Source organism: Theropithecus gelada, chromosome 4, assembly GCF_003255815.1.
Source record: "Theropithecus gelada isolate Dixy chromosome 4, Tgel_1.0, whole genome shotgun sequence".
In the NCBI taxonomy this organism is placed as follows: Eukaryota; Metazoa; Chordata; class Mammalia; order Primates; family Cercopithecidae; genus Theropithecus; species Theropithecus gelada.
The window spans coordinates 54,141,209-54,157,309 of NC_037671.1; the positions used below are offsets into that span (position 1 = coordinate 54,141,209).

Sequence of the window (16,101 nt, forward strand, 5' to 3'; positions counted from 1 at the left end):
CTCAGCCTCCCCAGTAGCTGGGACTACAGGCACCCGCCACCTTGCCCGGCTAGTTTTTTGTATTTTTTAGTAGAGACGGGGTTTCACCGTGTTAGCCAGGATGGTCTCGATCTCCTGACCTCGTGATCCGCCCGTCTCGGCCTCCCAAAGTGCTGGGATTACAGGCTTGAGCCACCGCGCCCGGCCACCATTACTTATTTTATCAACAAAGCTGCTGGCATTTAAGTGCTCAAGGCCTTCGGCTGTTCCATGGCTTTCTAAAAAGTCACTTAAAATCTCAAGAAGAAAGCCATTTCTAAGGAGAAATATAAAAGACAAAAAAAAAAATCTTTTTCCCAAGGTCTGTACCAAGCATGTAAAAATCCCCCTAGCTACTAAGTTCATTCAGATAATCTTCCCTTTCTCTTTATCAAAGTTCAATTAGCACTGACCCAATCCCATTTTTGACCAGCCTGCAATTTGATACACTTCTCTAAGCAAGCTGTTTTTTAAAAAGATTCCAAATATAATTATTCTCTGAATACTATAAAAATGATTTGGCTATAGAATAATTGTATTCGAAATAAAAGCTAACAATACTTTTCTTATAGTATTTATTAATTTTTAAAAATGAGAATACAGTACTTCCTACCTTTACCTGACCCCAGGAATATTGTCTAGAAACTATAACAATGAAATGCTTAGTCTCCCACATATTTTTATCTACACAAGAATCCCAAATACAAAAGTACTTCAGATTTCTAGCTCCACTTCCAGTCTGGATGAATAGGATATAGGGATCATTAATGAACAAATGAGATGGAGAGGTAAAGACAGACCAAGTCCTGCATGACCCTGTAAGCCATATTAAGTTTGGACTTGAACTTACAGGCTAATGGAAAGCCAATGAAAGGTTTTAAGTAAGGAAGCTTGAAACATTTATCTTTCATTACTGAAAATATTATAGCTTCTGTGCTAGGAAGGGACTGGTCCCTTTCAGTAGCATTTTTCATGTTACAATACCCAAGTTGTCAAGACATAAAACTGTAAATTGTTCAATATCTATGTTTCTGTCTGTCTGCCCATCTATTGAAAGCATGTCCTTTCTCATAGCAATGGCTTATCTTTCATTTAAGGCTAATCAAGTGTGTCTGGGACTGTTCTCTGGAGTAAATAATGTAAGCCATTGTCTGATTGGAAAAATAAGGGGTCTCAGAGCTAAGTGTCCCCCACATTAAAAAGCCTTTGTCTCTGATCTCCTGATACACAAATAGTAAATAAAATTGGTCACTGTCTGGACTAATCCACTAACATTTGAGGGTACCAGGAAGGACTCTAATTATAGAGAAATTCTCAACAAACATGAATCTGCCTCTTCAGGTCAGAAACTCATTTATTATTATTCATTCAGCAATTATTTGAGTACCTGTTTCATGCCTAGAGATAAAATGGTGCTGGCAATACAATACAAAGGTGAGCAAAAACAGATCTGGCTCTTCCTTTTTTCAGTTTACAGCCTAGACCTTTATAAGCCTTCAAAAAGGTAGAGGGAAGAAAAAATACACCTTGACATTCTATGTGTAAAGAATTAATATAGAAGTAATTCAAGTTGTTAAGCAATTAAAAATTCTATCAGTAACCCACTTAGCTTTGAATATCAGCAAAGTCCCCCTCTCATAAAATAAGTAACACCTACTTGTCACCAAGAAAAGTCCAGCACATGATGACACCCAAGAGTTAAGATTGGACTTCAAAAATACTCGGGCTAGCTCTGATGCTAACTTTGTCAGGCTTCCCTTCTGAATAATAGCACAGACCAGCCCCTTAGAGGGTACCATGCCTGCCAAATAGAGGAAGAAACTTTACTCATTCCTATACAGCTCTTCCTCCAGTGAGCTGCACACACAAACAACATTAACATCCAGCAGGGGTTGATACAAGACATTTTCTCACTACACAGGGAAGGGAATCACCATTATTTCCATTTTGTACATTGATTTGAGGACCAGAGCCTTACCCAAAACCATAAAAGAGTGTGTGACTGACTCAAAATTGAAATCAGGCTCCAGTTTGCTGACCAAATTGCAATGAATCAACCTTGTTGTATTGTCTGCACATAAGCATCCTATCTTCTGGCTTGAAGGGTAGCTATGTTTTGACTAAAAAAGAGGGCAATTCAGTCCATCTTTTACAGCCAACTTGCAGATAGATTATTTTGAATTTACCAATTCGCAACAATGTTACCAGCCCACAAAACCCTCTCATGTTGACCAAGATATTCTACAGTTAGAGAAAAATAAATAAATTATTGTTGAATATCATATTTTTATCATATTTTTATGCCTGCCTTCAGATTTTTTTTTATCCTAACTGGTAGCTATGAAGTCTTGAAACTATAGGCATAGGGTAAAATGCCAAGTGACTCACACAGACCTGATGCACAAAGAGATCACAAGTAACAGCTCAGGAAAGTTCTGTGTCATAGCATTTCTAGATAACTGCATTGGAAAGCATTATCTGAAGCATGCATCTACTGAATCTGAGGCTGGCTTAGTGCTAACTAGAAGCAACCAAGTATACAATCCCTGGGATTTAAAAACAAAAACAAAAAACAAACAAACAAACAACAACAACAACGAAACGCTGTGCTAGGTTCATCATTTAAAACCTCACTCTGAAATCCTCAAATGCTTGTCAAGGATGAAGGAATTCTACACTGAACCTGACAGTGAGTCAGAAGAAGATGCTTTACCTCAATAAACCAAGAATATGCATTTCCATGCCACAGAAACCCCAGATGCAACGGACTCAAAAAGATCTGAATGTCCTCAAAATTGTGGACTAAAAAAACAGTTGAGAGAAAATGAGATCATGTTCTAAGCTACACCAGAAAAACATGTTTCTGTGAAGTCAAAGTAACAAGGAGAATGCAGGCAAGCAAATGGATCCACTTCTCCATCCGTCCCTCCCTCGCAATAGAAGGAAAAACACTTCAATATGCATTCTGAAGATAACAGAAGCAAAAGCAATCCGAGGTCTTTATTACCCAGCTAATTCTTTCAGTAATCCAGTTTGCTTTGTATATAGAAGCAGCCGCTATCTGTAAATAAAATTGTATTTTAAGCCTGATATTCAGCCATATCTCCTGTTATCTCTGACAGTCCAAAAGTAACAAAAACTAACATTAATTGAGTTCTTACTCTGGACCAGGCTGTGTGCTAATGGCTTTACAAATATTCCCTCATTTAATACTCAAAACATACATAGGAGACAGGCAATACATTGTGATATTGCCATGCAACAATGATAAATGCTTGTTCTCATTGTTACTATTATTATCATTATAGCCAGGCACCACCTTAGTAAGGAAAAACCTGAGACTTACAGAAGGTCTGCAACTTGCCCAAGGTCACAGAGCAGAGAAGTAGTGGAGCCCAGATTCAGACTCAGTTCCTTGTGGCTAGAAATACTGCCAAGCATTTAACTGCTTTAGTATACACCAGTAGACCAAAAAATAGAAAATCACATTAAAGGAAACCAGTGTGCTATTAAGCAGCAACAGAGACTGGAAACAAGTTTCTGCTCAGACACAAGCATTGTGAGTAGTAAGAAACTACAAACTGCCTTCCTTTTTCATTATATATATTTAAGGCAAACAACAGGATGTTTTCATGTGTGTATGTGTATGAATAAATATGTATTATATATAATGAAGAAATTACTACAGTCAAACAAATTAGCATATCAATCACTTCACATAGTTACCTTCTTTTGTGTTGTGTGTGTGATAAGAGTACCTAAACCTAAGAGCTCAACACCAAGGGGAGAGTTCATTCTCCCCTAATTGACCCTTTCATTAATCATTATCATTACACTACTTCACATCAAGCTGCTTGATGACCAGATCAGAAAGAGATTCATTGCTTCATTCAGGAAATATGAATGTTTCCCCAACTACAGACCACAACCCAAGATCCTTGCCCGGGATGCAGAATGCTCTGACAAGAGGGTAACATTCCTTCTTTGTGATTATGGCTCATCATAATTACTTGGAATAAAAATAATAAATTTTAATTCAGCAATGCCTATGGCCGTTGGGCATCTTAACATAAAAGAATGAAAATATAATTAACTAAATCAAGGCAATATGCCTATTTCCATCCCAGCTCATTAGTATTAATTGATTGGGTTAATTCTCTTTTGTGTTTAACAGTACCCCTAAAAATATTTTTTTTAAAAAAAAAGGGAGGGAGGGCACAAAGGAGGGAAGAAGTAGAGAGAGTAAGTAGACAAAAGTTTTGGATCTTTTTCTAATTAAAGTGAAATAATAAATGCAGCTGAAGCTCTTATCATGGTCACAAAAGAATCTGCTATTTTTTTAAGTTTGGGAGTCAGCATAAATTATGACACAAAACATTGGGGCCACTTCTCAATTGCCCCCCAAACATTTATGATTCTCCCTTCTACTATGTAAGTCATATGTGTAAGGAAAAAATGTCAATTCTGTTTTATAGATGAAAATATGAGTAAGGCACAGAGAGTTTAAGACCCTTGAGGGTCCATAAAGTGTTGGTTTTCCTGTTGTATGAGCCTCGTCTTCTACATATCAGGATGCTGGTTTCTATGAATGGAAAAATAATATAGCGGACATAATACCTTCATAGAGCAGTTCCAAATGCAGTTCTTAGGTGATTTAGTTTCACTGTTACTTAACAGTAATCCTTTCAATATATATATACTTCATGTAGAATGTATTCTTTGTAATATAGAAATGGCTGAGAAAGTACTTCCACTATAATTTCATATTTTGTTTGTTAAAGTCTTTTGAAGAAATTATTTTTTTGGCTTGAAATTTCTCAGGCTTTATCTAAGCCTGCAGATGGTATCAGAAAAACTATAGAAAATTTCACTCAGCTATTTTTCTGACACTGTGAATGTATATGAAAAAGATAGGGCCGGGCGCAGTGGCTCAAGCCTGTAATCCCAGTACTTTGGGAGACCGAGACAGGCGGATCACGAGGTCAGGAGATTGAGACCATCCTGGCTAACACGGTGAAACCCCGTCTCTACTAAAAAATACAAAAAACCAGCCGGGCGAGGTGGCGGGCGCCTGTAGTCCCAGCTACTTGGGAGGCTGAGGCAGGAGAATGGCGTAAACCCGGGAGGCGGAGCTTGCAGTGAGCTGAGATCCGGCCACTGCACTCCAGCCTGGGTAACAGAGCCAGACTCCGTCCCAAAAAAAAAAAAAAAGAAAAAGAAAAAGATAGTAACAGATATTTGGAGAGCGAGTTGCTGTTGTTGTTGTTGTTGATGATGATTATGATTATTCAATCCTATATTTGAAGAGCTCTTTATTATCTTTCAAGTACTTTCACACATATTATAGACCAAGGGAAGACATTAAAAGAGGTTTACAGGATGTGGAGAAATAGGAACACTTTTACACTGTTGGTGGGATTGTAAACTAGTTCAACCATTATGGAAAACAGTATGGCGATTCCTCAAGGATCTAGAACTAGATGTACCATATGACCCAGCCATCCCATTACTGGGTATATACCCAAAGGATTATAAATTATGCTGCTACAAAGACACATGCACACGTATGTTTATTGCGGCACTATTCACAATAGCAAAGACTTGGAATCAACCCAAATGTCCATCAGTGACAGATTGGATTAAGAAAATGTGGCACATATACACCATGGAATACTATGCAGCCATAAAAAAGGATGAGTTTGTGTCCTTTGTAGGGACATGGATGCAGCTGGAAACCATCATTCTTAGCAAACTATCACAAGAACAGAAAACCAAACACCGCATGTTCTCACTCATAGGTGGGAACTGAACAATGAGATCACTTGGACTCAGGAAGGGGAACATCACACACCGGGGCCTATCATGGGGAGGGGGAGGGGGGAGGGATTGCATTGGGAGTTATACCTGATGTAAATGATGAGTTGATGGGTGCAGCACACCAACATGGCACAAGTATACATATGTAACAAACCTGCACATTATGCACATGTACCCTACAACTTAAAGTATAATAATAATAAATAAATTTAAAAAAAAAAAAAAAAAAAGAGGTTTACAGCTATGTTACATTGACCAGATATTTGAGAGTTGTAGTTCTTCACCAGTGAAGACTTTGGTCAAATGCCTTTTAGAAACAGAAATATAACTTACAAACAGATTTTATATTCCTAATAATTCATCATAATATGCATGTATATAGACAGCTGTGTGTATATACATATTGTGCATGTATATATGTATATGTGAATATATATGTAAGTGTATATGTGTGTACTTATACAAACATACGTGTGTGTGTGTGTGTGTGTGTGTAATCATTGAGAACTAAGGACAGTGAAAGTAAATTAGTTGGGAAAAATGGTATTTAAGAGAACAAGGGTTTAAAATATATACTTCTTAAATTTCACCCAGGACCATTTACTTGTCCATTCTTTCTACAATCATCACATAATTTATGAGACTTCATCATGCATCAGTCAATGTTCTAGACCCTGAAGAGACAACAGTAAATATATTGATGAAATCCTTTGCCTTTTTTGTTCTAGTAGAGGAGACAGACTATAAATAAGCAAGTAAATTGATAATATACCATGTGATGATAAGTACTATGAAGAAAAGTAAAGCAACATCAAAAGAAAAAGAGTTCTGGGAGATGGCTGTAATTTTAGAAATGATGGCCAGCAAGTCCTCCCAGATTAGTTGATATATTCTCAAAGAGCAAATGAAATAGGTGAGCCAGCCACATGAACGTGGAAGAAGAGCATTCCAGGACATAGACATTATGGGTAAAGGTCCTGAGGCAGGTATATTCATAGAAGAACTAGAGCAGAGTGAATGAGGAAGACGAGGTCAATGAAGGGATCAGAGGTTAAATAATAGTAAGGACTTTTGATTTGATTCCCAGTGAGTTGAGATTCCACTGGAGGTTTTGAGGAGAGAAGTAATAAGATCTGACTTAAATTTTTAAAGGAAATGGACTATAAACTGCTGGTGGTTTACTTTACCATATAGCATAAAAGTCAAATATCAGTGACTTAAACCCATGAAGCCTTGTTTTCCTATCACAAAGAGTAATTTCAGAGGCGAGTGGTTGAATGCCTTATCATGGAAACTTCAGAGTCATCAGGGTCCTGGTTTCCTCCTATTCTTCTGCTTTTCCATTCTAACTAACAAGTAGCATCATGGTCCAAAATAGAGGCTGAAAATGTTGCTGCTGTCACATTTACATACCAGCAAGTAGGAAAGAGAAAGAAGGAAGGGAAAATAGGGTGTACTTCCTACTGGGTGATCTCTACTTTTGGAAATTTCTCAGATGTTCTGCAGGGTACTTCTTCCATCTCATGGAAAGCTCTTAGCCACATAGCTATGTCTAGCTACAAAAGTGTTCAGGAAACAGAGTATTTCAGCTGAGTACATTGTTGCCACCAATGAAATTAAGGTTTTGCTACTAACGAAAACAAGGAATCAGAAACATGGGAACCAAATAAGGGGCAATTTAAGATGGTCTAGGCCAAAAATATGGTAGTTAAGACTAGGTTAGTACCAATGAAGTGTTGCTACATGGGACACATGTTGGAGATCCAGCCGACAGGGCTCACTGATGGGATAGTCATAGGAGGTGAAAGAAAGAAAGAGGTCTTGGATGCCTCCATGGTTTTTGGTCTGAGCCACTGGACGTATACAATTCCAACAAGTGAGATGGAGAATTTCCTCAAACTTTGATTTGTGTATATGTTAATATCTATGTGATCGCAATATGTCTCAGACATAAATGATCTGCCCTTCACCTCCTCTCCACTCTCCAACTCTAATCTTACATAATTGACACCCAGATTACCCCACTATTCATTTGGCCTCACTGCCAGCATCACTTGTTTTAGAACCAGAAGTTTTAGTCTTTTATATTTACTTTCTAAGTATTTTTTCTTTGGTAATATTACATGTTACTGCCATTAAGTATTCTTCTTCTTTTTTTTTTTTTCTTGTACTTCACATAACAATCCTAGGCCACTCAATAAGCATTCACAAATTATCTGTTGAACAAAATTTGATGTGTGTCCTTGCCCTGTTCTCATTCTTTCTAGAAGTTATGACCTATATCTCTATAATAAAAACCTGAGTTTCACTCTAGGCAGCTCTGTTTTTTGCCAACAACTCCTATATCTTATTTGTGTAGAAACCGGAATCTACTACTTAGCCTTACATCCTACCTACTCCTCCTCCCCAAGAGAAAGAGGAGATCCTTCAGATGACTTACTCTCCCTCTCCACAGGATGAGGGTTTGTCCTTCCAAACCTAACTCACTTATCTAAATAATACGAGAGTGAAATATTGCCTAAACCAGAAATACTAAGAAAAAACACTATGGGAAGGTGACAGGTTGGGGCAAGTATTGGGATTGCTCAGATATTTAAATCTTTAAGAGTGGGAAGTCAAATGAATGTTATACTTATCCTGCCTTTCTCCTACACTTTTCTCTCCTTCTGATGCCTCTTCTCCATTTTCAGCCTCTGGTCCTGTCAACACTATTTACCTGGAAGTAACAGTACATCCAGAGATTTAGTAATCCAAGACTTTCAGCTGGAAAACTTCTCCCAAATGGTAGTAGCAATATAAGCCCAAGACCTTTGAATGCCTAAAGGGGAGCCCATCCTCCTGCAGAATTTGATTCATATGGAGAAAGCCCTGGTTAAAGGCCTGCCAAGAGTATCTTTTCTCTGAAATGAGGCTTTAGGTCTGTAACTTTCCCTTGTCATTGCTGGTCCTTAGGTAGTTGATGACTGTCTATAGTGGCATTCCCATAGCCACTAGCTACAAACACACACACACACACACACACACACACAGACACACAAAGACAAAGACAGGGCAAGAGCCCAAGCTGACAGACCATTTTATCCCCTAAAGGGCACTAATTAACTGGTTTGACTGAAAACTTCTCCTTGCTATACAAGAGTGAAAAAAATAGCTTCCAGAATAGAGAATGACAAAATGCCTAAATCCTCATTCAGTCTAAAAGAGACAAGTATTAAAATTCCATTAGTTTATCCCCTTTAAAATATTTTATTTTTCCCCTCATGTAACTATGTTCTTACTTTAATAAGAATGAATGTTTGTGTGTTAAATATATTTATAGTAAAGAACAGTGTTTTAGTGCAGAGTTTCATAGATATCCATAACTAATCATATCTCCCAAGTAATTTTCATTTGCCAATGAACAGAGGCACTTTGATAACTATTCCTTATTTTCTGCCTCTAAAGTAGGCCATGATTTTTATTCTCATTTAGCAGATAAGGAAAGAAATGCACAAAGAGGTGAAATAACTGACTTAGCCATTTAAAGATGTGGTAGTAGAGTTGAAATTCGAAATCTCAGCCTCTTCCAACTTCCTAAACCCTAGAGCTATATAGCCGGTTTTGCAATAAGAAAGCCTATTTATATGACTTTCCATGGGACCAAGAAGTCAAAACCACAACAGGGTAAAAGCAGGAAGACATTGCTTTCTTGGCAGGGTGTTTCAAAGGCGGCAACGTTAACCAATTTCAGGGTATTTTGCTATATTGTGGGGGCTGTCCTGGATAAGCATGACTAAAAAGTGCTTGAATAAAGGAGCATATTCTTTGAGAACACTGTTAACCTTCTTGTTTTTGAAAAATTAAAATAATCAAGCTCTGTGCTTATTATAAGAGTCCAAAGAAAGGCCTTTCACTTTGAACCCTCTGACCACTTCTTCCTTTACATAGTAAAATTTCAGTTTGGTCTGAGGATAAATTGTCAACTAAGTTCTGGAACTTATCCAAAAAGTTTCCCTCCTCCCTCCCTCCTACAAGTGATATAATTACATAAAATAATATCACCAATCTACAAACTCCACAGACCTTTAATGAGCAGTAAGTTGAGGACGCTTGTGTTAGTGTCCAGCAGAAGCGATTGGCCATTCTCCACTGTGACATTGTCGCCATCTTGTGGCAGCCTTTCAGGAAACCAGCTGTGAGTCCTGGACCATCTCCGACAGAACTGTAAAGAAAAGTTGCCCTGGAAAAAGACAGCTGGGTTGGTGGGTGGGTTGGTTGCTTGGCTGGTCCGTTGCTTCGTTGGTTCACTGGTTTGTTGGTTTATTGGTTCATTCACTGATTTTGGATGGGATGGTACAAGTATTGAATCAAAATAGAAACTTCTCAAAGAAAGTAAAATTAATTTAAATATTTTAAATATCTCCATAAAATTGGTTACCTCTCTCTTTTTCATATGACTAAGCTAAACAGGAAAAAATACGAAAGGCAAAATTATATTTGAAGTTCTTCTGTGCCCAGCCCCTGGAATTCTCCAATAACATGCTGGTAATGTTTTCTTACCTTTTTTTTCCCCTGTAGCACAGGCTCCATTCTACCTAACAGATGAGGTTGATTCCATTTATTTTTACAGACATGTATTGAATCTTGGACAAAAAGTCATAAATAGCCTGGAATAGGGAGAATTAAAATGTTCTGCTTGATGGGTGGCATTTTGCTTTATGTAATTGGTATCATTTTTCACTGGCTCTACTGCCAAGAGTCCCTGTTTTATAGGAACATTCCTCTTCCCAAGTGCTCAGATCTATCCTCCCACTCGGCCTTTTTTGATATTATTGTTGCCTTTCCCCCTGTGTCTGGTGCATCAGGGCTGAACAAAGCCCATGCAGGCATAGGCAGAATGCCGACTGACTTCAGATGACAAGTAAACAGCCTGGAACCTTTGAGTGAGGGGTAGGGAGCCGTACTGACAGAAGGAGCCAGAATAGGAAGCACTCCCTCTCCATCCCAGCCTTCAGTCCCTCTCTCAGAACTTTTGACTTTCCTGTTAATTTATGGTCACTCTGATGTCATATGTTTTTTAAAACAGGGACATAAAAATCACAGAAAGCAACATTCAGCTCATGCAAGAGGCTGGAAATATGTCTGAATGTCTTGTGAAGTTGTGGAAGTATAATTACGATAAACACAATAAAATCACAATAGAGAAGGTGGTTCCTTCAAGGTAATATGTATGACATGTGTAAGCCACTCTCTCCAGTCTTCTTCCCATTCGGATTCCAACCAAATGTGAAGCCCAAGTTCCTATAAAAATAAACTGCCCAGAAGGTCCTCTCATGATGTGTTACAGGCAGATGGGAAAAGATCATTAGAAGGGAAGGCATGTTTGTAATATCGACAACTACACCTACTCAGAGAATAGTGCTCTAGAGTATTTCTGAGACAGAAGATGGAAAATTGTGTTGCCAGAAGAGCCGTTACATTTTCCAGAAGAGGATACATACCCCAAGGTCAACAGTGCTAAGATGCAGACCCAACACAATCACTGAGAAGGCTTTGCGATTTATTCATTTTCTACATCTGCAAAGAAATAAAAGTCTATGACTCATCACAATTTAAGAGATGGAAAGAAATAAGGCATAGTGATAACCAGTTCCAGTATCACAGAAAAACGTATAGGTGACACAGGAGCATCATTGTGAACTGAAGGAACCATGCCCCCATGCTGACTATCTGTAGGCTGCAAAAGTAGGAGAGAATTTTAACTCTAGATGATTTCACTATAGGACTAGCTTTAGGTTGGTAAAATAATAAACAGTACTTCTTATAAGGCTACATATATTATACATTCTTATAACCCTTTAATTTACACCTGTAGAATGCAGAAAGAGGAAAGGGAGGCAAATCAAAGGAAACTGGAATGAAAGAAGGTAGGGAAAACAGAGATGGTAAAGTAAACTGCAGAACAGGGTGAACCAGGTTATCTGTATTGTCAGCTCAGAGTCCATGATAAAAGGACTTCTGAAAAATCTTGGATTTCCAGAAGGCCAGAGATGGAAAGAACTCTAGCAAAATCCTATCCCATAATTTTACAGATGCTATTTTAGGCAGTGTTCCTTAGAGCTTAATAAAATGTAGATTCCTCTAGTGTCATCATATACCTATGAAATCAAAAGTTCAAGAAGTGGGACCCAGAGATCTACAATTTTAATGATCCCCTCAGATGACACTTCTGCATCAAAATTTAAGGATCAATTCAGGGCAAGGGCTGGAGGGGAAGGAGATACATCTTTAAAAGGAACCAAGAAGTTTTCTCCAAACCAACATCCAAAGCTTAGGATCTTTGGCCAGGATCACCCAAAGACTAGCAAGCTGGGAAGGATGATGTGTTGGTGAACTATACGAAATATGAAGAATTCAGCAGCATAACCCTTTCTGAGACATTAACCTGGTGGTCAGATCCATAACCCAGTCACAGAACTGCGAAGAAAACTAGGGCTCATTACGCACACAGTAAAATGATCTGGAACAACTAGAAATTAGTTACATATTTAAGTGGGTCAAAGGTAGACTATTTCATGGTGTTATCCATTAATTAATTTGAGAACATTTTTAAATTTTTATGATTAGCACAGATATCTGTTATCTAGCTCTCAATAAGCTTTAGAGACTTTCTCGCTCTGAAGTACCTGCTTATGCCATTTGCTGCCTTCCATGTGCTATAACCTCTTGGCCTACCCTGTCAGCCTTCAAAGATTGCTGTACTTGGTCCCAACCCAGTCGGTGGAAAGGTCAAATTCTGTTATCTCTACTTTTCAGTGGAGAAAGCAAAGGCTCAAAGTGTTTAAATGATGTGTCAAAGTTCACAGTGATGGAGGCAAACTGGAATCATGAAAAGGAAGCACCCATTTGAAGTTTTTCCCTTACTGTGGCCTCTCCTGGGATGCTCTTTCCCAAAAGAGCTCACTCCCTTACTTAATTCATGCCTCTGCTCAAGTATCACCTCCTTACCTGTATTATTATTTTTAAAAAGCACCCCCAATCATTCCTTCTCCCCTAATAATGCTTCATTCTAGTATTAAATAATACAATTCCTTGCATATTTGGTTATCACTTATTAAGCTTACTCAAATGAAGCAGGGACTTGGTTTGGGTCATTGCTATATCCCCACCTCCCTAAAAGATGTCTAGCACATAGTAGTTGCTCAATAAATGTTTTTGAATAATTTATTAAATGAATCTTATACCCGCTGGTGCCATACATGCTTTTACAGATAACTCACACACACACACACACACACACACACACACACACACACACACATCTCTTCCTAATGCAATAGGTGAATACACAGGTGCTAAGACCTTAAAAATGCTATATCCTCTAGGTCTTCTCAAACATTTACATTCCTTTTCATGTTTTCAAGCTCCATTTAAACATATAAACATAAACCAAATGATGAATAGTGCTACTTAATTGGAACCTGAGACTCAAATTCGATCTCATAAAATCATTCGCCAATTTTTTCTTTTGCCTTAAGTTTCTGTAGTCAATGTGGCCAATGTCAAATGAATACAGGTGTTTAAGCATTCAGTTTCAAGAGACCTAAGCTTCTTTGTGCCCTGAATTCCCCTTAGCATAACAAAGATATCTTGAGATGTATAAATGTTTATTGATGTACTCATGCTTTTACACAAAATAATGACTAAATACTAAAAAATCTAAAAATTAGTACAGCCTCCACTGTGTACCAGCTACCTGGGGAAGTAGAAGAGCGGAATATCTCTATGATTGCAAGTTATCAGTGTAATCCATGATTACATGCACATTGCCATAAGAATTTTAGCTCTCCTACATTTTTCAGTTAACAGAGCTGGTGGTATCATTTCCTCCCAGCAAAATGCTCCATGAAACAGTAAGGATGGCTCACCTTCCAACATTTTCATCCTCCAATCCGTGTCACTTTGATCCAATCAAGAAAAAAAATGCCAACAGCATTGATTAAAGATTTTGTCAATACATTTGAGAATGTCTCTGTTGATACCAACATATTTTTGGTGAAGGCCATGTTCTGTGTCAACAACCCAGCTTACTTCCACCTAATATAAGCTCTTTCCTCTATAGTTCCCATGATGCTCAGCCTTTAGCTTTAGTGTTCTTCCTGGAGATAAACACATCACTCATTCTTATTCTGCAGATGAAGAAAATCATTTCCTCATAGGCATATGGGGGCAGATGTGAAAACAGAGATACAAGAATTGCCCAGAACATGACCTCGTCTTTGCATATAGCCCCAAATAAACCCCAAAAAAGCAAGAAAAAAACTTTCCTCCCTCAGCTAGGAAGCTTATGCAATTTGTTTTCTTCTTACAGCACGTCAGCACTTCTCTGAACTTCACGGAATGTGCAGTGTCTGCAAATCTTACATGTCACCTTAAATGTACTTGCAACACCACTAGAGTTATCTCGAAAGAAGTCATTGATCAGCAAGTTGGAACACCCGGCAAAGCAAAGACCTATTTGTGAGTGTATGCATTAAGCTGGGGTGGCAGAGGAGGTGGGGTATGGGAATCTCTCTAACCACAGTGTCTCCTGACTGACAAGGACAAGAAAGAACTGTGCTGACACCTCACCAGAATGTCTTCTTCCTTAGCATCCAAATCCTGGAAATAGGAAAAGACAAGTCCCTGTAACCATTTTCTCCACTCCGTATCCTTCTTTATTTTCTCCAAAGCACTCATCTCTACCTAATACAGCGTATACTGGTTTATAATCAGTCAACCCCTAATAGAATATAAGCTTCACAAGAGTGTCTTGGTTTTCTGCTGTATCCCTAGTACCTACAACAATGCCCGGCATCTATTGGCTACCCCAAAAATATGTCTGAATGAATAAATGGTCAGCTCTTATTTGGACTTACGATGCCATAATGAAAAATACCTTAATAACTGAAATAATATGACATGAAGCTATAATTTAATTTTATTCAGTTCTTCTTTACATTGAAATGTTTTAATTTTTATGAAACCAACTTTATTTACCTTTTTGTGACATTCTTCATTACATTATAGATAAAACATCCTCTTTCATCCTGACATAAATATCACTTAAATGTCCTTCTTGATTGGTGGGTTTTATATTTGCATGTTACTCCTCAACTAACTTACAATTTATGTTGATGGAAAGTTTTATACCTTTTGCTTCTTCTTATTCCTTGCTTTTTTCCCCAAAATAGCTGAGTGTCTTCATATTATTCATTAAATAACATTTATTCTCCCAATTAATACTCTTGGCTATTTTAACAGTTGAATTATAATGTTGGATGATATTTAAACCTATTGGCCAATTAAAATCCCAAATCCTGGCCAGGCGCGGTGGCTCAAGCCTGTAATCCCAGCACTTTGGGAGGCCGAGGCGGGTGGATCACAAGGTCAGGAGATCGAGACTATCCTGGCTAACATGGTGAAACCCCGTCTCTACTAAAAATACAAAAAACTAGCCGGGCGCGGTAGCGGGCGCCTGTAGTCCCAGCTACTTGGGAGGCTGAGGCGGGAGAATGGCGTGAACCCGGGGGGCGGAGCTTGCAGTGAGCCGAGATCGCGCCACTGCACTCCAGCCTGGGAGACACAGTGAGACTCCGTCTCAAAAAAAAAAAAAAAAAAAAAAAAATCCCAAATCCTTTTGTATGAGCTAATATAAAGGCGTTTTTCTCTCTCTCTCTCTCTCTCTCTCTCACACACACACACACACACACACACACACACAAAGTGACCTCATCCTTGTTCTTAAGGTACTTATATTGAGAAAAAATACAGATAGCCAGATAATTAAAGTGTGATTGATTCAATAATTAAAGGCATAACCAAGATGCTATGGGAGTTCAGAGGATTAGATGGCTGACCATGGTGGAGATAGCCTTACAGGGGAAATCAAGTGCATTAAACATCATTTTCTCTTTTTAATCTGGATACAACAGATAACACAAGCTGAGATTATTTCAGCTGATTATAAAACAAAAGATAGTGTAGAAAAGTCAACTATCTACAAATCCAGGATTATGAATAGAGCCCCTAACCTATAATCTAATAACTCTTTAGGGAACAAAAAGGAAATTGAATTAGTTTGGCATAATTTATTCTTACTGACCTCATGCAGACTCTAAGTGATCACTTTCTTTTCTCGGTGGTTATAAACCCCTCATGATTACAAGATAACATGAGAATGTCCTTCCACACTGCACTGTGTAGCACATTGACTACTCAAAGAAATGTCAACAGTGCTTTTTGTCA

The 16,101-nt window shown here is 38.2% G+C and overlaps 1 protein-coding gene across 1 annotated transcript in view; it reads right to left on the bottom strand.

Moving 5' to 3' along the window:
• The window catches only part of PKHD1 (PKHD1, fibrocystin/polyductin), a 469,778-nt gene that overhangs the window by 320,697 nt on the left and 132,980 nt on the right, over window positions 1–16,101 (bottom strand). The window contains 1 exon segment of the mRNA XM_025382975.1: window positions 9,898–10,054. Coding sequence (XP_025238760.1) covers window positions 9,898–10,054 — 157 coding nt within the window.